The sequence below is a fragment of the Rattus rattus genome, chromosome 5, assembly GCF_011064425.1.
Source record: "Rattus rattus isolate New Zealand chromosome 5, Rrattus_CSIRO_v1, whole genome shotgun sequence".
Taxonomy (NCBI): Eukaryota; Metazoa; Chordata; class Mammalia; order Rodentia; family Muridae; genus Rattus; species Rattus rattus.
Window position 1 is genome coordinate 125,475,526 of NC_046158.1, and position 22,219 is coordinate 125,497,744.

Here is a 22,219-nt window from a genome sequence, read left to right on the forward strand (position 1 = left end):
CGACAGTGTACTTATATATAATAAATAAATAAGTATTTAAGAAGAAGAAGAAGGAGAAGGAGAAGGAAAAGAAGGAAGAAGAATGAGGAGGAGGAGGAAGAAGAAGAGGAAGAGGAAGAGGAGGAGGAGGAGGAGGGGGCGGGGGCTGGGTGTGATGATGGCATACAATTTTAGTCCCAGCACTAGGGAGACAGAGGCAGGCAGATCTCTAAGAATATGAGGCCAGCCTGGTCTGAATAGCAAATCATAGGACAGTCAGGAATACATAGAAAGACACTGTCTCAGAAAAAAAAAAAAAAAAGATGATGATGATGAGATGATGAGGATGTTGGTGATGGTGGTGGTGGTGGTGGTGGTGGTGGTGGTGGTGGTGGTGGTGGTGGAGTAGGAAGAGAGAGAAAACATACACCTGGTTAACATGGGCTACTTTAGGTAACCTTTTTACTTGATTAGGGCAGAGGCAATGTGGTTAATTAAGTCTACTGAAACCTTCTTTGGGGAATTGGCTGTTACCTCTCTGTTTATTCTTTCTGGGGGTTGTTTGTTTCTAAGATTCACTGAAGGAAAGATAACAACTTGATTGACTTTGAGCAGCAGTGTCTCCATTTGATTTCAGGCTACCTGTTGAGGCCCTGGAGCAGGAATTTAATCTTTAACAATGGAGTTCTATAATTTCGATTTGACAGTCCCTGTACACTCCGAGGCTAAAGACTGGACCATCCAGAGCACTGCACATGTGCTGAGACCCAATAGCCAGGTGGATATGGGTTGTTCTTGATTGACAGTAAGAACCTGGCTTTTTGTCCCTCCCTCCAACTCGCTTTTGTTGTTGTTGTTGTTGTTATCATTATTATTAACACCTAAACTAGGATTCTTATATCTGGAAAATTATGGCTGAATTTACTCTGCTAATATTTTTCTGACTGAAACAACCTCACATCAGTTTTAATTAACTTAATTATTTAATTAATATCTCTATTTTGAGCAGAGCCAGGAATTAAACCCAAGACCATGCCCATCCTAGGTTACACACCCTAACTTCAAATTTTTATATAGTTTTACTTTACTGCCTCACATTTCATTGGCTAACAAAAAGCCTAAACTATAAAGTCAAAATAAACACTTCAGATGTGTTTGGATGGAACAGGGGAGAGGGAGCAGTGTGCTGGAATGTTCAAGAAGGCATCTGGATATATCGTGGACTCTAGGGACTGGTGCTGCACTGTGGACTCTTGTGACTTCCAGGTTCTGATCAGAAAGTGAAAGAGCGTCTCTCCTTGAATCTGCTGTACAGCCACAGTTTCTCAGAGATGAACCTAATCCTGCTGATTCTAATGAAACTAAGTCCACCGTCATCTTGGCTGTTTTGCTGAGAGTTCTTTTTCTCATTGACCCTCCATCAACTATTAATGCCCAGTTTCCAGAAATGAAGAAAGTGACAAGACCCCTCATCCCACAGTCCGAAGAGCCTTAAGTCAGGTGTGACCTAGGGGCAACAGGTGCTTGAGAGCTCTGTTGGAATCCTCAGCTGTCTAACTCAGAGCCCTGAAGCTCGGCTGTTGTTTCCATGGTAACAAATGCAGGCTAGGAGTTTTCCAGCAGGTATTTATTTTCTTCCCTCTGTCCTCTCCCCTGTCCTGCTTCCCACTCTCTTGCTGACCCCCTCCTCCCCTCAAATAGTCCCTTTTGTTTTCATATCATATGTGTGTATTGAGAGAAAATATACACTATCTCATCTTCTGTTATTCTTTTTGGTCCCTCTTGCATTTAAACCCCGTCTGTTCTGCCGAGCTCCTCCCCTTTCCCTTGAGGTCTTTTATCTACTGGACTTAGAGTACATTCACCATCCTTGCTTGCTCTCAGGCAGGTGGAGCCCTAAGGCAGAGTCACCACCTAGAGTTGGAGGTACCATTTACAACTGAAACCACAACTCTCAGAAAGGTCAAAGTCTCACAGTCTGGACCAGCTAGGAGAGGGGCATCAGGCTTCCACCCTTGAGGCTGGCTCTTGGGCCACCCCATTGTGACCATATCATTATTTTAAGTGCCTGGATTGTATCACAGGACGCCTTACTACCTTTCTGATCCTTGCAGCCTTTGTCAGCATTCACTTACATACAGACACCTGTCTGTCTCCGAAGCCGCTGGTTTTTGTTACTCTCAGATGGGTCCGTCTTAGGTGGAGTTCCCTAAAAGCAGAGGGATTCTCACGCACATGGCTTTCTGGAGGGAGGCCCTTGGGATCAGGGGGATAGACAGAAAGGAAAGCAAGGCCAAACAAACAAACAAACTCTAAAAGTCACGCCAGAGATGTCCCATCTTGAGACAAGGTCACTCCCTTCTCCAGTCTCATCTGTACGTCGTGAGTAATGGTTGCTTCCCAGGGAGAGGATCCAGTAGTTCTCAACCTGTGGGTCACGACTCCCTTGGGAGTCACATATCAGATATCCTGCACATCAGATATCACATTATGATTCATAACAGTGGAAAAACTACATTTATGAAGTAGCAATGAAATAATTTTATGGTTGGGTGTCACCACAACATGAGGAACTAAACGATTGTAGCCTTTGGAAGGTTGAGAACCGCTGGGCTAGAAAGAACTTCTCAGGCATTTCCAGGAGACTGAGGAGGCTCTACCCTGCTGGGAGCCAATGTTCCTAGCAACCAGGGTGTAGGCTCCTGTCCTGGAAAGAGAACTCTGGAGAGGGTGAGAACATAGCCCTGACGGTCCGTATTTCATCCATCAGCTCTTTTCTGAAGATTATCCCTGATAAAAGCCACTTTGTCCTGTAATAATACACTATAAACCTCACGTGACTGGTTGGATCAAGTCAATACCAAAGACTAATTGCAAGGTCTAATTTATGGTTTCTTCTTTATGAGGCTCCATGAATCTTACTCACCATCTTCCTGTCTGGACCCTGGCTGCTTTGGCTGAGGCCAATCATCAGAGCAAAGAGCATTAAAAAAACAAAACAAAACAAAACAGAAAAAACTTCAAATGGGGCCGGGGAGGATCCATGGGATATGACCTTTTAAGGAAGTACCTTCTTACTTGCTTGACACATGCAGGAGGAACACCTTTGTGTTAGACGCCGTCAGATTTGAACTTGATAAAATATGGGAAAGTGGTGTGGTAGGAACTGCTGGGCTATGGTTTTTGGGTTAGTTTGGCTTGGTTTGGTTTGGTTTGGCTTGGTTTGGTTTGGTTTGGTTTGGTTGATTTGGTTTGAACCTACTGAGGGCCTTGAACTTATTAGGCAAGTGTTATATCCCATATCTCCCTGGCTCTTCAAGCATCCCTTTAGTAGCGTGTTAATACTCCCCTCATCCAGCCCCTTAACAAAACCAAACAGCTAACTGATCGGAACGGAAAGTGCACATTTCCTGATTCGTTCTCCCGCTAAATGACACATACTGTGAAGTCCTCAGATGCAAAAGATTCGTATTCCCCAGAGCCTGGGAGAACTGCAGCAGCTCTGGTCTACCAGGACCTACAGAATCAGAATTGCGGGGGTCAAAACCAGGAGTCCATGGCTTTGCCAGTCTCCAGAGGATCCCCACACCCAAAAAATTGGCAAGGTATAGAGTCTTTAAACATGGCTCCGGTTGGGAATCTCCTGTATTCTCATACCCACATCCTGCCTCAAAGTGTGTCACTGACTTGACCTGGGGAGCCAATATCACTATTGACTCTCTTGAAGTTTCTCTGATGGTCCTTGTAGATGACCAGGGTGGAGAGGCAGTAGTTGTCAATTAATTGACCTGTAAAATAGGGATTACAGCACCAGCTTCCCTTGGAAGAGTTTGTTCCTTTACCTCCATGAATAGTCACCCAGAGTGACTGCAGTGTTTTTTGCAGAAAGGACAGCTGGCATCTCATTGGCTTCATGTCCTGGGTTCAAGCGATCCTTCTGCCTCAGCGTCTTGTGTAGATGGTACTTTAGTTATGCATCTAGGAGAAAAATGAAGCATGAGACTGTTTAGATCTGTATGAAACCAAGACACTGAGTCCAGGGACAGGATGGTCCCTGATTTTTCCGGTGCTCGCGTTCTGTCTCCACCACAGCGACAGAGGTGGCCAACACGGGTGGCCGTTCCCGAGGACTGGCATTGCCTGCATAAATAACCTCATGTCCTTACTATAACCGTCCACTCTTCATCCGTCCCAGTCACGAGACCTTACCCAGTCCTCACCCTGGGTGTGTGTTTGATGACTGAGTATATCACACACCGAGCATGCGTCTTTGGCCAGAGGACCAAGTTTGACATTCCTGCTGCCTGTACCAGGACTGTACTAGGAACTTGTTCCCTCAGAGCCAGGAAAGGTATCAGTGCTAGGAGAGGAAGAGAGTCCCCAGAGCCAAACAACCTTGGACTGGAATTTCAGGACTACTCTTCTGAGCACAGACATGCCCTTGATCAAGATCTGGCCTCTGATCCTTTTCTTGGGCTCTGTCTGTTTTGTTTTTGAAACAGGATCTCACCTGTAGCCTTGGCTGGCCTGAACTCACTATGTAAATCAAGCTGGCCTCCAACTCATAGCCATGCAAACTTCTGGGGTTAAAGGCCTGTGCTCTACACCAGGCTACCTTAGATTTCTTGATCCTTCTACCTCCATTACACCGGTCAGACACATGTGCACCCTGTTTAAATCCAGCATCATAGTCCACAGTATAGTGCTTCAAGAAGGAAGTGACCACGTGCTCGCAGAGTCCAGCAGCTCCATACATCCTCAGGCCTCGGGTTGCTCACTCCTCACCTGCAATTAAGTGTTGGCATCGAAGAGGCTCGTTTGTCAATATGATTCACAGACCATAAAACCTCCCCATTTGGAGGACATGAGCCGTTCCAGGATTTTTAGTGGATTCATGACATTGTGCAGTCCTTGCCATTACCACATACCACGTTTCGTACAACTCCCCGAGACACCTGGAACCTGTTTGTAGTCGCTGCTCATCTCCCTCTGCTTTATTCTTAGCCAACCATCAACCTACTTTCTCTCCCTAAGACTTTTCCCATTTTGAGCTTGTGTAATAGAGTCGGACGATACTGTGAGCTTAGCTCAGTGCCCCATTGCCCCGCCACCACAACAGCTGGTGGACTCACACACCTGACTCTTTCAGCATGATGTTCCCCAGGCGCATCGTGTGGTAGCATTCCACTTCGTAGCTGAGTAATACAGCTTGCTTGCCCTTTCAGCGGTAGTCACATTTTGGGTTGCATCTCTGTTTTTTATGTTTGTTTTAGTTGTTTATTTGCAGGATTTTGGTTACTTGTTTGTTGTTGAAGCAGGGCCTCACTATGTACCCCGACTGACCTTGAGTTCACAGAGATCTGCCTTAGCTCTACTGCCTGACTTCTGAGATTAAAGGCAGGTGCCACCTCACCACACCCAACTATAAAACGCTTTTAGGATATATATTTGTTGACTTTTATGAATAATGTCATTGTGATTTTATGAATATCGCAGCACCATTGAATTATGATATTTTTATTATGTTGGAGATAAAAAGAATGTTTAGGCTTGTAAGAAGAAATGAAAAACAACCATTTAGACACAGAACGAACATCCTCAAAGGTGTTTTGCCTGTAAAGGGGCCACAGAACTTGTGTTTGTGACAGGTGCTTTTAAGCATTAAGACTTCGGGCTTCAGTAAACCTGAAATTTAGCATTTTGAAGATCTGCCCTCCAAGTAACAAATACTTTAACCCAAAGACAAACAAACCTAAGCCAAACAGTGTTTACAGCACTTAATACCTTTTGAAAATATGGGTAGAGTGAAGTAAAACACATGTCTGTCCTCCATACCTTTAGACTGAAGAACGGTGACCCCGGGGTGTACATATGCTGGAACAGATCTGACCCGTACGTTCCAGGGGACAGCATCAGTCATTGAGCCCTGTTCTTTTCTTTGTTCTAGTATGGTGAGACACAAGGATGGTGGCTATCCTGAAGACAAGGACGGGAAGACATGTCCCCGAGACTCTGGCTATGACAGCCTCTCCAACAGGCTCAGCATTCTGGACAGGCTCCTGCACACCCATCCCATATGGCTGCAGCTCAGTCTGAGTGAGGAGGAGGCAGCAGAGGTCCTGCAGGCCCAGCCTCCAGGGGTAAGAGCCAAGACTCAAGTTGAGGCAGGCATGCTGCTACCCGACAGAGAAATGCTTAGAGATATTGCCGGAAAGTTCTTTCCAGCTTCTGGGTCACGTGGCTTCCAGTGTAGGTGTCAAATACAATGCAGGAAAAGTCTAGGCTCCATAAGGCAGTTTCAGGAGTAGATACCTTTCCGGGCCTGTTTTCCTGTCTCCAACTTCTCAGTGATGGGACTGTATGGCTCCGCAGGGTGCCAGAGCCGTAAAGGAAGGAGGAGCCCCTGGCCAGAGGCCTAGGCCTGACCCTCTGAGCCTGGTTCTGGATCCTAGTTGCCCCTGATGCTCTTCTTTTATCCTGAGTCAAGAGACCCTATGGGGCCCAGCCATTCATCTGGGGATCATAAAACCTTCGAAAGGTCTGTGACCAGAGACTCGACTTCTCGGGCTACCAGTATTTTCTTCACCTTTTCAGTAACTTTCCATGTGAGTCAAAATCTGATTCTGTTTCAGCAGCTGTTACCTATCCGGTACCACTGCTTCCTCTTAGTCAGGCTTCTCACCTAGCTAGACACGGCAGACACGGCAGCCCACATTTGTAATCCTGGCACTTGGGAGGCTGAGGGAGAAGTATCTAGGTTCAAGATCAGCCTGAGGAATATAGAAAAACTGTGTATATATATATATATATATATATATATATATATATATATATATACACACACACATACACACACACACACACACACACACACACACACACACACACACACACGGCACTGGGGAATAGCTCAGTAGATAAGGCACTGGTCATACAATGTATGAGAACTAGAGTTTGGATCCACCAGCCCATCTGTGAGCTCTGGATTCGGTTGAGCCATCTCAGTAAATATAGCATAGAGTAATTGACAAAGATGCCTGATATCAACTTTGGGTCTAAATAAATAAATAATACCACTTCACAGCTCCATAAAAATGTCTTAAAAGCAAACAGCAACAGAACGTTCTTCGGTGAGGGGCATATCCTGTGTTGTTCACTGTGGAAGGTCTCACCCCCATTGTAGCTACTTAAGTTCTCACACAGTACAGTGAATGAAATTAGCAACTCAGTCCTAGAGTTTCAGGAACCACATTTTCAGTACTCGGGGACCCCCAGGAGGCTGCCACAGTGGATGGCTCAGGATTCGAGCCTCTTTCCATCCCTGTAGAATATCACTTGTGTGAGCCATGCCCACTTCCAAACAGAAGACAGAGTAAATCGCAGACATGATCAGGCTTACAGCGTACGATAGATACAAGGTAACTAAGCCATGCATGGATAGGAGGGAGAAAGGTAACTAAGCCGTGCACGGACAGGAGGGAGAAAGTTCTGTCAATAGCTGGCTGAGGAATGTCATAGCAGCGGGATACAGAACTCGGCTTTAGAGGCACGCAGCTGCTAGGGCCTACCTCTGTCACTCTCTGTCCCTACAAGTGAGTCTGCCTGTCTTCTTTCTTTCTTCCTGAAAACAGAGACAGGACTAAGAATTCCGTTACAACACTCAGGGCTATGAGGGGCAATGATGATCATCTCTGGAGAGAATTCCTTAAGCAACATACGGGGCTGTTGTCCGTAGGTTTGGTCTGTATGGTCAGAAGCTTCTTCCCAGGAGCCCCTACTTTCTGCCAGTTGAATTATGTGCTTGTGCATTTCTGCCAAAAGTTCTGAAGCAGGTCATTACCAGGCAGCAGTTCCCCACCCTACCTTGTTCCCCTCCTAGGGTGGGGCATAGCCATTCCTGCTGGGGCTTGTATGAGGAACAAGCTAGCAGAATAGTCTCTCTATCCACCTACCTGAGCTCTTGACAGAGCCTTCCTGACAAGATAGGGCAGGCTGAGGTCAGGTGCCGTGTGGACCAGAAGTGATCCACAGATCCACAGAAGGGGGATGAAGGAAAAGCAGGTGGCTGGAAGCCTAGTCCTGGTGGCATGAATGTACTAAGGACGATATAGCAACTTTAATTAAGCAAGAGGCAGGTCTGTGGACAGCGTTGTACAGAGCCAGTGAAGAGATAGTTGGCTTTTCTAGTCATATAGTATCTGCCATACCTACTCAGTCAGGCAGGCAAAAGCAGCTACAGATGATATGTGAGGGAAATATGCAGCTCTGCTTCAATACAAATTTACTCACAGAAACAGGGTCAGGCTGGATGTGTTCTGCAAGCCCGACTTTGTCAGCCCCTGTGACTGCAGTGCTTTAGGAAGCAAAGCCTGGAGGGTGTACTCCTCATCCCCTGATCCCTAATTGGTCCCCTGTTTGTTTGTTTGTTTGTTTATTGAGACAGGGTTTCTCTGTGTAGCCTTGGCTGTCCTGGAGCTCAGTCTGTAAAAGGGAGCTGTGCCAACAGCTGCCTCTCAGGGATTGGGCCCCTTACCCCAAACACATTCACTCCGGATGGTATTTGTGGAGCATCTGCCTCTGTTTGAATCTGTCCCAGAGACTAAGTGCTCAAATATAGAAACTGGTGGAATGCTGCAGCAAGATAGAGAAGCTGAGCGTGTAAGGTTCAAATCCAGAAGAAAGATCATCAAAGAACAAGACAGGGTAGGATCTTTAAAGAATGGCCATTCTCTATAGAAGGGGACCAGGACTCAGCCAAGGCCGCCATGCTGCACACTGCATTTGACTGGTGGAGCTGGGAGGACTCAACCTACACGTCAGGACGTGGCAGGCCCACTTCTGCACTGACAGGCCCAGTGTCTTGATGTCATTACTGGAAATTGTTTTGGTCTAAAACGTGGAGGTGAAGACAGTGTTGGGACCAGAATGAGACACCTCAGTGTTGGCTGGGGTGACAGTCAGAGAACCCCACCCACCCACCTCCTAAACGCAATAGCAATTTTTTTTTCCTTCTGAAGGTTTTTGCCATGGTCTGACTTGACATACTAACTCAGTTTTCGAAAGAATCTAGAAGTTCATATTCAAAACTATAAACTAACTTCTTTTTCACTCTCAACACATTCAAGTTCCTCTCTTAAATTTGCCATGAGTCAAATTAGCTAGTGAACTCATAGTTTACCATCTACAGTTTGACCATGTGAACTTCAGTAGAATTTGTTTCACTCACCAAGACGCCTATTTGAGACAGAGGCTAAGGCAGTGTGCCTACCACAGTGAAACAATCACCAGAATGCCAGCGCCTTTGCAGACAAGGGATGGATAAGGTTAGGTCAGAGAGAAAGCAGGGTTCTTCTAAGCCCCTTTTGAGTTTGTTATTTTCATTTCATGTGCATTGAAGTTTTGCCTGCATATATGTTTGTGTGAAGGTGTCCGCTCCTCTGAAACTGGACTTACAGGCAGTTTTGAGCTGCCACATGGGCACTGGGAATTGAACCCGGGTCTTCTGGAAGACCAGCTCATGTGCTTGACCACTGAGCCATCCCTCCAGCCCCTAAACCCCTTCTGAAAGTGAAGAGTCCTCAGTAAGCTCTGAGCTTTCTCTGTAGAGTGCCCTGCACTGAACTGTACAGTCCTGCTGGGAAGGGTGTTTTATTCATGGGGCATCATATATAAGAAAAATTATGTACCCAGCTTTCAATCTCCTTAATGTGCTTTTTTTTTCCTCCTCCTAGATCTTTTTGGTTCGTAAATCCTCCAAAATGCAGAAGAAAGTCCTCTCCCTTCGCCTGCCCTGTGAATTTGGAGCACCTCTCAAAGAGTTTACTATAAAGGAAAGCACGTACAGTAAGTGCCAGAGAGCGAGGGCAGGGCCGACGGGAAGGAGCCTGGACTTTGCTGCAGATGTGTCTAGTCCTGGCATTGAGCCTTGACTTTCCCATCCCTACAGTAAGGCAATGTTAACCTCTGAGCCATTCATAGGCCAGTTAAACAACCAGTGCACACTGTGTGCACCCTGAGGCTTGGCCCGTGATAGGGGCTGAGTGTAGGCGTCTTTCTTACCCTGTCCCCTGTTGGGTACCATGTAGGTTTGGTGCCTGGGTTTACTGATGACTAAACCACCTGCACCTGCAGCAACAGAGCCCTCCGACAAGGCCTAATGCCAAAACATGTATGTACACATCCTCATGACTAAATGAGCCTCGAGCACACTCGTTCCCTCCAGGTAGGCACTGTTCAGTCTTCTATGAAAGGCAGTTAATCAGAATGAATCCAGCCCCAAGGGCAGATGACTAGCTGAAGATTTGCAGGGAGTTGGTGCTGCACACTGTTTGGTTTCCTCTCTGTTGTCTACTTTCTGGTCATTGAAAATGTGGAGTGTCAGGAGGCCAAGTTTTAAATAAAAGAGGGAACACACAGTTCTGAGGTACTGCCAGTCTCCAAGAAAGGGTCAGGAAATGGATCTGCACAACAGAGTGGGGAGATCTGAAAATTCTAGGTTAGCGAGCTGAGGGGTGAAGGCCAGGAGAGTTGGGGAGCCTGGAGGATGGAGCTTGACTTGGTCCCTGCATTTGAAGGTACTGAGGCTAATTGACGGGCAGGCATGAGATTCCCTAACCCTCGAATCCCATCTCCTTAAGCTAAGAATCTTACATAGAATCCATGGAAGTGACGTTTCTGCCTGCATACATGATCTGCTTCTGGTTCAAGTGTAAACCCGGAACTCGCACAGTCAAGGGTGACTGGGAAACGGGACCACAGGGCAGGCTGAACCTGGGGAACAATTCAGTACAGTGGGAGATAATCTGACATCACGTTTTAGACCCACCGCCATTTTAAAGACAGCAAGTGTATAGTAAGTTGATATATAATAAATTAACGTTAAATTGATGCTGTTATTCTGGGTTGGCTTTAAAAGGTTGCTGGCCCAACCCAACAACAAGTTCTCCTGACTTTTAAATCCCTTGCAATTTCCAAAGTTCCCCATAACAAGGAAACCACTTCCTTTCTTCTGAAGCACACTCACTGTCAGGGAACCTCGTGCCCCACCCCCACCCCTGTGTATTGAGTTCCCTGAAACCAGAAGTTTTGGATTCCTCCCTCCCCATCAGATTCTAAGACTTCAGCCATCTCCCTCTAATCCTTCCAAGTGTTTGAGTTAGTTTATACAAAACAAATATCTTGGTTGGGATTTAGCTCAGTGGTAGAGCGCTTGCCTAGCAAGTGCAAGGCCCTGGGTTCGGTCCCCAGCTCCGAAAAAAAAAAAATAATTATCCTATCCATAATGACTTACTGCAGGCCTGAGTCCCAAGATGGTGATATCTGCCCAGAAGCCTGCCTTCTGTACAAATTGGGGTTGGAGAAGGGCTTACTACAATAACGGATATTTTAGCATTATTTCCGGATGATGTAATGAACACCGCCATACGTTCATGTATAGTTCTTTCACGTAAGATACGTCATTAAAAACAAATTTATTCTACTCTCATCCTTCTGGCTGGCAAGGAACCGTTCTTGTCTATTTCATAGATGAGTTAGAGGTGATGGGCCAAGGCATGAGGATTAGGAACCAAGCCACCCCTGCCCCCACCGCTTGGGAGCCATACATGTGGCAACAGCATCTTGTCAGAAAGCTTCTTTTATTTGGAAGCTTGGGTGATGCGGCCAGGCAGGAGGACCAGATGAATGTTTATGTAGGCTGTATCCCAGAACTGATTTCTAGAGCTCTTAAACTGACCTCCAGGTTCACGCCCCTCCACCTTGTGCCTTCGAGAAAGGGTTCCTGACTTGTCAAAGGGAGTCTGGCACTGAAGGTCCATGATCTAAGAAGAAAGGTTGGGCCGGGGGTGACCTTTGACCCACTACTGCTGAGTGTCAGTGGCTTCTCAATGCAGCCAGATGAGCCCTTGCCCCTGCCCAACTCTGTGCTCCGAACTCCAAAACAAAAACAGAAAGGTGGTTGTGCAAGGAGTGTTTACCATGCATGGAGCGTGTGCTGAGAGTGAGTCAGGGAGACTGCCCTCGGCCTCCTGGCTGTTTAAAGCTGGGTCTGGCTGTCAGACAACCCCCTCACAGCTGGTTTGGATGAGCTGCACAGTAGTCTGAGAGGGTGGAGACAGGCCTGCATGTGCTGTGTTCGATGCCCTTCCTTCCCGACACACTCAGGAAGCTCCGGCCACCTTCTGGAATCTCTCTCTTTTGTGTTCCAGCCTTTTCCCTGGAAGGCTCGGGAATCAGCTTTGCAGATTTATTCCGGCTCATTGCTTTCTACTGCATCAGCAGGTAAGGATTTGAACATCTCAGGACTTGAAGGACCTGCTCATTGTGTGATAAGATCTGGACATTTGTCTGGAGAAGGCCGGTCACCTGTGAGATGTCAGGGAAGGATTTGCCGCATAAGATGTTCACCCCATTCCAGTATTGAGCTGAAGACAGTTGCCTGGCCCTCCAGATGCAAATTCTCATTAATATGGTCCCATCATTGGCTCCTGATGGCTAGACCCATTCACCAGGAAGCATACCTACACATACCCACATACAGGTATACTCACCTGTATAAACACATACATCCATAAGAACACGGCAGGGGTGGGGGTGGGGGGAACCAGTACATAAACCTGTAACTTGTCAAGGTCCCCGATAGTGTTTTTGAAAAGTCCAGGGGGACAGAGCCCACTGTCAAATATGGATTCTTTAAACCAACCTATAAATCCTGCACAGTTCTTCAGGCCACCTGGGTGTTCACGCCCTCTCCAGGGCTGAAAGGATGGGAGTTGGAAGTTTCTATTCTTAATTCTTTTCTTTATAAAAATAACAGCTTTTTAAAGTCAGCCTACTTGTGCCTGAGGCTGTAGCTGAGAGGTAAAGCATTTGTTTACAAAGCATGAGGCACTGGCTTTGATTCCTAGTAATGCCGAAGAACAAAACAAAAAACAGCCAGATGAAGCCTGTGTTCTCGCAATGATTAAACAAAGAAACTCTTGCTGCCTACAGAAGTTGGCCTTGCCTGCTTCCCTTCCTCCCTCTCTTCCTTCCTTCCTTCCTTTCTTCCTTCCTTCCTTTCGAGTTTTTATTTTATCTTATGCATATGATGTTTGCCTAAAATGCATGTCTTTGCACTACACTCACACCTGGTGCCCACAGAGGTCAGAAGAGAGCGTCAGATCTAGAACTACAGATATAGATGGTTGTGAGCCACCACACGGGTGCTGGGAATAGAACCCAGGTCCTCTGCAAAAGCAGCTAAGTGTTCTCTTAATGGTTGAGCCAGGTTCTTCATCCTGGTCCTTGCCTGTTTTAACCCAGGCAGAGCCCAGCCTGGCTTCCTTCGCTTTCCTGTTAGCTCACTGCAGTGACTACAGGGAAATACCACTTCAGAGCCCCTAACTCATGGCTGTCTCACTGAGACTGGAGGTGCAGTTAATTTTGGCCCCGTTTATTTTAATTGAAAGATGAGATTGGTTGGCACCCATCACCCTGTTGATTTTCTCTGCCCGGCATAACAGCTACGCTCTCGGGCTGAAGCTGCCCAAGTGAATGGCCTAAGGAAGAGGAGGCATCTCCAGGGGGAGACGTTAGCCCTGCTCACAGCAGGGAAAAAAAAATGAAGGCAGCTCCCAGGATGGGCAGTGCTTTCTTGGTGAGCTCTCCCAAAGGGATGCTCCAGGGTAGGCTCACAGTCCCTGGGGTACAGTCCCTGGAGTCTGTGTGCTTCATTCACTTCTGAACATCTAAGGTACGACCGCTCATAGCACATCTTTTTCAACTAAGAGAATGAAGACATTGCCCAGCTGAATATGACTACATCACTTCTCTCTCTTTGGCATTTTAAAATTCAGCTAAATCTGTTTGTATTTAATGCACAAATACAATAACCCAAACACAGGGCGAGGTGTGTTGCAGTTGCACTGTTGGGTATCATGCAAACCACAGAGTGGAGCTGCTTTGGACAGACATGAAGCTATGGGGGCAAAGTTTAGAACAGAGTATGATTTTTTTTTAATGTAATTATATCCTGACCATTCAGAATGATATTAAAATTATATAAAAACAAACAAACAAAACTCTTAAGAAACACGTGTGAGGCACTATCTCAGGCAGTGAAGTTCTCTAGCTTCCATAAGCGCTGCAAAACTAAAGCCAATAGCACCCCAATGATATGACAATTCTAATTCCCATCTCTAAAAGGTTTAAAAGAAACGCGTTGGCCAAAGACGTAACCCCAGCAGCACCTACCTCTTCCCTCAGCCACCCTCACCCCAGGAGACCACACCCCATCTGGTCTAAAGCCACCCAGGTTAGAGAGGATGTTGGTGCTGACTTGTCAGCCAGAGGAGAAGTCGGCTGTCAACTCTCCTTCCAACTTTGCCTTCTGGTAATTGGCTATTGTTGGGGAAAGAGCCTTACACCCACAAATACTTGGCAGCCACGGAGAGAAGATCCCATCTCTGTCCTCTACACTCAGAAGCAGGCCAGAGTACCTGCTAGAGTAGCCAGGCAGGCTGGTGATTAAAAGTCATGATGAAGGCCGCTGGCAAATTACTAAGGACAGTACACACTTGAGGTGCTTACAGAAGATCCCAGCGTCAACATCTGTAAGTAAAGGGGCCTGAAAGTCACCTTCCTTTAGCTTTCATTGTTCCCTCTAATGCTCCTTACTGGCATGCTTGGTCCTCAGTGCTTGACAGGACCCAGTCTTACCAACGTATTTCTGAAGTTTCCTACCTGGTTGCTTACAGAGAATTTATCATGGAGACTATGGTGGGTTTCCGCACCGAACGTGCCCAGTGTGCATGGACAAAAGAGTCCACAATTAGTGGGCAACCAACTTGTAGTGTTGGGTCAGCTCAGTGGAAAGCACAGTTGAGTGCCATCAATCAGACGCTGGGGACTGACGACACAGTATAGAGAAACAACTGCCCTTCACATTTCACTTGTGCCCCAGAATCAACTGTAACTCTGTTAAAAGGCAGTCTCAAAGCATCCGGGCTGTGCCACATTGTGCATGTCCAGCAAGCCCCCCAGGGGACGCTCATACTTCTGCTGGGCTGGGACCATACTTTTAATATTGAAATAGCAACTGGAGTCTTGTATATTTGTGCCAGGCACAACAGGCACATTATCCCTCGCCCTCCTGGCAGCCTTGTGAATTAGAACTGTGGGAGCGAGGTGCTTGCTTACCATCACATAATCAAAACCCAGCAGCTATGAGGGATGGAGAAACTGCTAGGGTGGAGCGGTGGAAAGAGCGCTGGCTGGTCTTCTAGAGGACTGGTATTTGATTCTTGACTCACATCTGTCACTCCAGTCCCGGGGAATCCAACATACCTTTCTGGCCTCCTGGAGCACCAGGCATACATATGCCATGCAGGCAAAACACTCATTCATGTAAAGAAAAGAAGCAAATCTAAAAAAAATAAAACTAGCAGATATAGGATGAACCTATAATCCCAGCACTCAAGAAGCTAAAGCAGGGGGGCTGGAGAGATGGCTCAGCGGTTAAGAGCACTGACTGCTCTTCCAGAGGTCGTGAGTTCAAATCCCAGCAACCACATGGTGGCTCACAACCATCTGTAATGGGATCTGATGCCCTCTTCTGGTGTCTGAAGTCAGCGTCAATGTACCCACATACATGAAATAAATAAATAAATCTTAAAAAAAAAAAAGAAGAAGAAGAAGAAGAAGCTAAAGCAGGAAGATTGAGAATTCCAGGCCAGCCTGGGTTATATCACACACACATACACTCTCAAGTGTGAACACACACTCAAGTGTGAACACGCACACGTACACTCTCAAGTGTGAACACACACACACACACACACACACAGAATTTGAATCTTCTTTCACATTTCCTTACTCTATTCTGCCAACTACAAGTGCCTGAGTTTCAACATACCTGGTTCCAGTCCCTGCTTTGCTCCCACAGGTTCTATGGAGTGCCTCAAGGGCTACCCCAGTCAGTGTGTTGAATGATCCCGATAATCATTGAATGAGGAATGACATAGCTTCTTCCCAGCACGGTCACTAGGCCCCACAGGTGTTCAAATGCTTGGCGCATCGCGGCAGTAGCTGCTGGATAATATTAGTCTCTCTTTCTTTAGAAACAAAACATACAGAGCGAAGATAAAATAAACTAGATTGTGCATGTACTGAAACTCTTGGGAGAATGTTCTGTATGTAAGATATTGGCTCTATTTTGTTATGTACAAACTTTAGCATCAGGGCTCCTTTGTTTTTTAGATGAGTTGGAGATAAGAAAGACGTGTATGTGTGTGTGTGTGTGTGTGTGTGTGTGTGTGTGTGTGTGTGTGTGTGTTTGTGTGTGTGTGGTGTCATGCATGTGTGTCATGTGTGTGTTAAGATCCTGGGTACTCCAGTGTAATGTGACTGGTGTACAACATCTAATTTTCTAAATAAGTCAAAACCTACAACTGTCTATTAACAAATGCCAGGTATAGCTTCCTGTCCTATGTCATTAAGAAAGCCCAAGCCAGTCAGATGATGTTTAGACTCCAGGTAGCATGCTGAGCTAGGTAAAAGCTTAAAATCAGCATAGGTTGGTTTTGTTACATGTTACTTTTCTCCAAATTGCATAAAGAAAGTAGATTTGAATGGACTAAGTGAGGTTTTTCAAACACGTGTTTGCGATATACTTTCGTGTTAGAAAATTCTAGTTCTCATTCGTCTCCACTTAAGATTAGAGTCAGGGTCACTGACCCTGCCAGGGCACTGAGGAAGCTGTTCACAATCTCAGGTCAGGTGTAAAGGCCTCGTGGAGGTAGGAGTCAACCAGGGCTGGACACCCTCAGGAGAGGCAGCCTCCTGACCCCGTAGGAGAGGTGGTAGAGTTTGGATGACACCATCGGGTGTCAGAAACCCATGCTTTGTTATTTTCATGGACTCTGCAGCTTCGTAATGGACTGTCAACAGCTTTAAGGGTTCCAAGATTTTCCAGCCGCCCAGATTTGATCTAGTTCATTCCACGGTGTTGCCTAATCTTACCATAAACAACAGGATGATTTGGTATATGATTTTCTTCAACAGAAACTTTCAAGGCATTTTTTTTTAATGAGAAAATAAGAGGCAGAAGCTTCCATTTCTATCCCTCACTAAACCCATGCCTGCCACAGTGACCTGCTTGCTGCTGTTCTCCTTGTGCCAGCCCCTCCCCATCCCGGGCCCTGTTCACCTACTGTTCCCACTCCTTGGGATTGTCTTCTCTATGTGATTTACTCACTGGATACGTCTTTTTCTATTTGTCTGTGTGTATAGTATGTATGCACTTTGCACGTGTGTGGGTGTATGTGGGCAGGATGCACATTCATATATGTGCTTGTGCATGTCAGGAATCATCCTCAATGGCACATCTACCTTACTCACTGAGGCAGGGTCTCTCAGCCAAAGCCAGAGCTCAGCAATATGTCTGTTCTGACTAGCCAGCTGCAAGTTCCTTACCTCTGCCTTTGAGACTGGGATTACAGGGGTCACCTACCCATCTGACATGGACGTAGGTTCCAAACTCCTGAGGCAAGTGCTTTAACTACTCATTTCCTGAGCCCCTGAACTACTATCTCTCTCTCTCTCTCTCTCTCTCTCTCTCTCTCTCTCTCTCTCTCTCTCTCTTTCTCTCTCTCTCTGTGTGTGTGTGTAAAATATATATGACATGTATATTATATATAATCTGAATAACTGTTTAGGAATCTTGGCCTAAGCCCCAATTGCTTTAAAATACTCTTTTTTCTTTATTGGCTTAATTTATTTTTAATGGGGAGGGGGGTGCCGGTGCCACAGTGTGCATGTGGATGGCAGAGAACAACTCTTGGACTCAGTTCTCTCCATTCGCCTTTCCATGGCTTCCTCAGATCAAGCTCAGGTGGCCACATTGGCATAGCAACCACCTTTATTCACGGGGATATCTCACTGGCTGGCCCATTTATATATTTATTTATTTATTTATTTATTTATTTATTTATTTATTTAAGGCAGGCTGTTCTGGAATTTGCTGCGTGGCAAATTCCAGCTGGCCTGGAACTCCTGCTTAAGCCTCCCTGTCATATACAGAGCTGCAAGTGTGCCTCCTAACACCTGGCTTCAAATGCTCTATTCCCCCTCACATATGTTTTCCCATGGTTTGTGGCCCTTCCCATAAATTCTATACATAGCTTACTTGTTTATCCTGGTAGTGTTCATTGGCGTGGTTCCCTATTCTGGCAGGGACTCGTGTTTTCTTCCTGACCCAGGGCAATGTCTGTGTCTCCTAGCTGATAATAAACATTTGTGGCATGAAGGAGTGAATAATTATTTTTTTCTAAGTCCAACATCACTACAATAAATAAATAAATAATACCTTTTGTTCAGGTCACCATTGTTTTTGAATATGACATTCTCCCGGGCAGGGGCTTATGCTGACCCCTGAGCCAGCCTTATGAGTCCTAAGAGCTTGGTTTTCAGCCTTGCATGGAAATGGACAGCTGTTTATTCCATCTGCCACTCCCCTCTCCGAGAAACACACCACGGTCCGTGCGTTTGCTCCTGAAGACTTCATGCTCTGACCCTGGCAGGCCCCTGATGTTGGCTTGGCACTTTCCTATGAGACTTGTTGCTCTCTGGGTCCCCTCTGCATGTGGCACATCAGCACATGGTGCCATTCTCTCTGATGGTTGTTGACACGAGGCACCTGACACTTGCCTTCAAAGGTTGAGCCAATGACAAGTGGCATTCAGGACCTGGGAGCCCCACCCAGATCTCCTGGATCTAAGCATGCAATGTGTAATATACCGAGATCCCCCCAGGGTCCCACGTGTAGAAGGTTAGAGTACATCCGCTGTAAGACACAGTAGAGACTTCCATTTCCAGCACACAGAGGTCACGCGTGTGATCTCCAGTTGGAATGTGGCAGTGAAACTGCAGTCGAGGGGGCCAGCAGATACTTTCTGAGAGCCTGCTGCCTGTAAGGTAGTGGGGATTAATGATTGAATTCCTGTCTAGAGACTAAGAGTTCAACATTAAGATCTGCATCTAGCCAAATGGGACACCATGCATTAGAGGAGTGATGGATCTACCAGCACGATCATTCTGATATTGAACTCTATACACCTAATGCTACCCAGCAGGTAGACTTGATCGTTGGCACTGATTCAACCAAGCAGCCTTGTGTCTCGGTCTGTCCCACAGTGGGATAATTCAGATGAGAGTCGGCAAAAGGGAGAAGGTCTGGTTGGACGTGGTATGGTATCAACTTGAGATGTTTTCAACAATTTAAGATGAAACATTTCCAGAGCGAAAAGGAATGTAAGAGAGAGTCACCAGCCGTGCAATTACAAACGTTCTCTCTCTCTTGCTTTTAACAGGGATGTTCTGCCATTCACCTTGAAGCTGCCTTATGCCATTTCAACAGCCAAGACGGAGTCTCAACTTGAAGAACTAGCCCAGCTGGGACTAAGTAAGTGGGTGCCCATGAATGGGTCTGTCTTGAAATGAATCCCAGTGGGGTTGCTCGTGGCCCTATTGCTACAATCAAAAACACTGGCAAAATGAAGCTCTCGGAACAATGAGGTCCCTGAGTCACGCCTTCTGCGATTCATTACCCCAGTGTCAGTCCAACTCTCAAATACTGGAGCTAAGTGTGCCTGGGTTAACCCCTACTCTCCTCCCATCAAACGAATAAGGCTCCCCAGAAGTAAAGACTCCAGCATAAGCACGTATGACCTGCCAGAGTCTTCTCTTTCTGGGGAAAGGTGGACTAACAGAAAGAGAGGTCCAGTATGGTACATCTCACATTCACCTGCATCTGCAGTGGCACACGGACACCTGTGCCATTCTGGTCCTGTGAGGAGGGTAAGGATGGAGACCTCTTAATGACAGCTGTCTCTCTTCCCCTCTTTATCAGCTCCTACCGTGCTGCTGTGGGCCATGTTCTTCCTGCCAAAGGTCCTTACCATGGCTACTGGGACTTACTTTCGAAGTCTGCCTCTGCCAATGTCCCCTCCACTCCGACACACACACACACACACACACACACACACCACATTTTTTTTTTTTTTATACACCACAATTCTACCAGACTGTGGCTGACAATGGACCAATACATGCAGTTCACCTGGGTTTGACTTGATCCTGGTGCTCTGGCAAAAATCAGTCAGTATGGGTTTAACTTTAGTTAAATATTTTCCTCCTAGATGGAAAGGGAATTCTTTTAAGGTTTTAGGACTTTGGGTTTTGGATAGGTTGACAATCAGACTATGGTGTTTGAATGATGTCTAGATAACTCACTCTCTCTCTCTCTCTCTCTCTCTCTCTCTCTCTCTCTCTCTCTCTCTCTGCATCCCCATCCCACCCCCTGTAGGGATGAGACCTTTGAATGCAGTTTTCCTCTTTGTTGGGTTTTAATGCTGAATGCCTAAAACCTCAAGTAGATTGTGTAATATCCCCCAGCCCAGCTGCTGGTCCTACCTCATAAAGGGGAACTTGGAGGCCGGATGGATTCCTTGGCTAGCAGCCGCCACTTGAAGGGCACCCGGGAGAAGTTGATTGGAAAGGGTGGCTGACTGGGACTTTGAAAAGCAAGCTCGGTAGTTCTGCGCCCTATATGAGCTTATTTTGGACCCATTCCAGTTTTCTTTGTCCTTCTTACCTGTGTGAAGGGCTGGGCTGGAGCTGTCTGTTGGCTCAGCTAGCCTTTCTCAAAGGCTTTGAAGGTGAGAGGCCCGGGGGAGTTGCTCTATGAACCCATAGCTGTCTTTCTGCCCTTTCCAGTGAGGGAGCGCAGTGAGAGGGGGGGAGGGGAGGAGTATCAAAGGAAAAAAAGCAGACCCCAAGTTAAGCCTCTGTTGCCCTAAAGTGTGTGTGTGTGTGTGTGTGTGTGTGTGTGTGTGTGTGTGTGTGTGTGTGTGTGAAAGAATGTCCCAAGAGCACTATATTTACATTCTTGTCTTCCCTGATAATGACTTTCAGATTTTTGGAGCTCCTCGGCAGACAACAAACCCCCAAACTCCCCACCTCCCCATAGGCCTCTTTCCTCAGCCGGCATCTGCCCTGCCTCCTTGCGTCAGCTCTGCCTTATAAATGGAGTGCATTCTATAAAAACCAGGACGCCTTCAGAGTTGGAGTGCAGCCAGACCAACGGAGCCTTGTGTTTTATTAATCCTCTTTTCTTGAAAGTGCACAGCCAGGACCTCAGCACAGGCCCAAAGCGGCCGAGCACAAGGACTCCCAACGCGAATGGCACCGAGAGACCTCGGTCCCCCCCACCCAGGCCCCCGCCACCCGCTATTAATAGTCTGCACACAAGCCCTGGGCTATCCAGGACTGAACCCCAGACGAGCATGCCAGAAACAGTCCACCATAGCAAACATGGGAACGTAGCTCTGCTTGGAACAAAACCAACTCCCATCCCTCCACCCCGGCTGAAGAAGCAGGCTTCTTTTTTGGAAGCGGAAAGCAGCGCCAAGACCTTGACCGCCTGCCGGCCCGGCCGGAGCCCGCCGGAGCCTGAGCTGGAGCTGGAGGTGGAGATGGGCACAGCTGGGCACGCAGGTGGAGCCCCGCCTAGGGACGCCCCCGGGGATTGCACAAGGGCGCCGCCGCCCGGCTCTGAATCACAGCCACCACCGTGCCATGGAGCCAGGCAGAGGCTGAGCGACATGAGCCTTTCCACTTCCTCCTCGGACTCGCTGGAGTTCGACCGGAGCATGCCCCTGTATGGGTACGAGGCCGACACCACCAGCAGCCTGGAGGACTACGAAGGGGAGAGTGACCAGGAGACGATGGCACCTCCCATCAAGTCCAAAAAGAAGAGGAACAGTTCTTTTGTGCTGCCCAAACTGGTCAAGTCCCAGTTGCGAAAGATGAGCGGGGTGTTCAGCTCCTTCATGACCCCTGAGAAGCGCATGGTCCGCAGGATCGCCGAGCTGTCCCGGGACAAATGCACCTATTTCGGGTGTCTGGTGCAAGACTACGTGAGCTTCCTGAAGGAGAACAAGGAGTGCCATGTGTCCAGCACCGATATGCTGCAGACTATCCGGCAGTTTATGACCCAGGTCAAGAACTATTTGTCTCAGAGCTCTGAACTGGACCCCCCTATCGAGTCACTGATCCCAGAAGACCAAATTGGTAAGTGCCCTTCTACCCACTTAAAATGTAAGATCTGCTGTGACCCTTGTCAGCTGGTGTGCCCTGTTAGTTGTTTGGGATGAAGTTTACTCTGGAGTTCCAAATGACACACTCTCCTACCTCCTTAGAATGG

General features: G+C 47.1%; 1 protein-coding gene across 5 annotated transcripts in view; it reads left to right on the plus strand.

The window, feature by feature from the left end:
- The window catches only part of Rin2 (Ras and Rab interactor 2), a 126,665-nt gene that overhangs the window by 77,999 nt on the left and 26,447 nt on the right, over positions 1 to 22,219 (plus strand). For 3 of the 5 annotated variants that reach the window (XM_032904342.1, XM_032904341.1, XM_032904343.1), the window contains 5 exons: positions 5,927 to 6,119; positions 9,711 to 9,822; positions 12,186 to 12,258; positions 19,326 to 19,417; positions 20,929 to 22,086. In XM_032904342.1, the coding sequence (XP_032760233.1) occupies positions 5,927 to 6,119; positions 9,711 to 9,822; positions 12,186 to 12,258; positions 19,326 to 19,417; positions 20,929 to 22,086 (1,628 nt within the window). Of the gene's footprint in view, positions 1 to 1,245; positions 1,342 to 5,926; positions 6,120 to 9,710; positions 9,823 to 12,185; positions 12,259 to 19,325; positions 19,418 to 20,928; positions 22,087 to 22,219 lie in introns of all 5 variants that reach the window. The other 2 variants (XM_032904344.1, XM_032904345.1) reach the window with 1 other exon arrangement.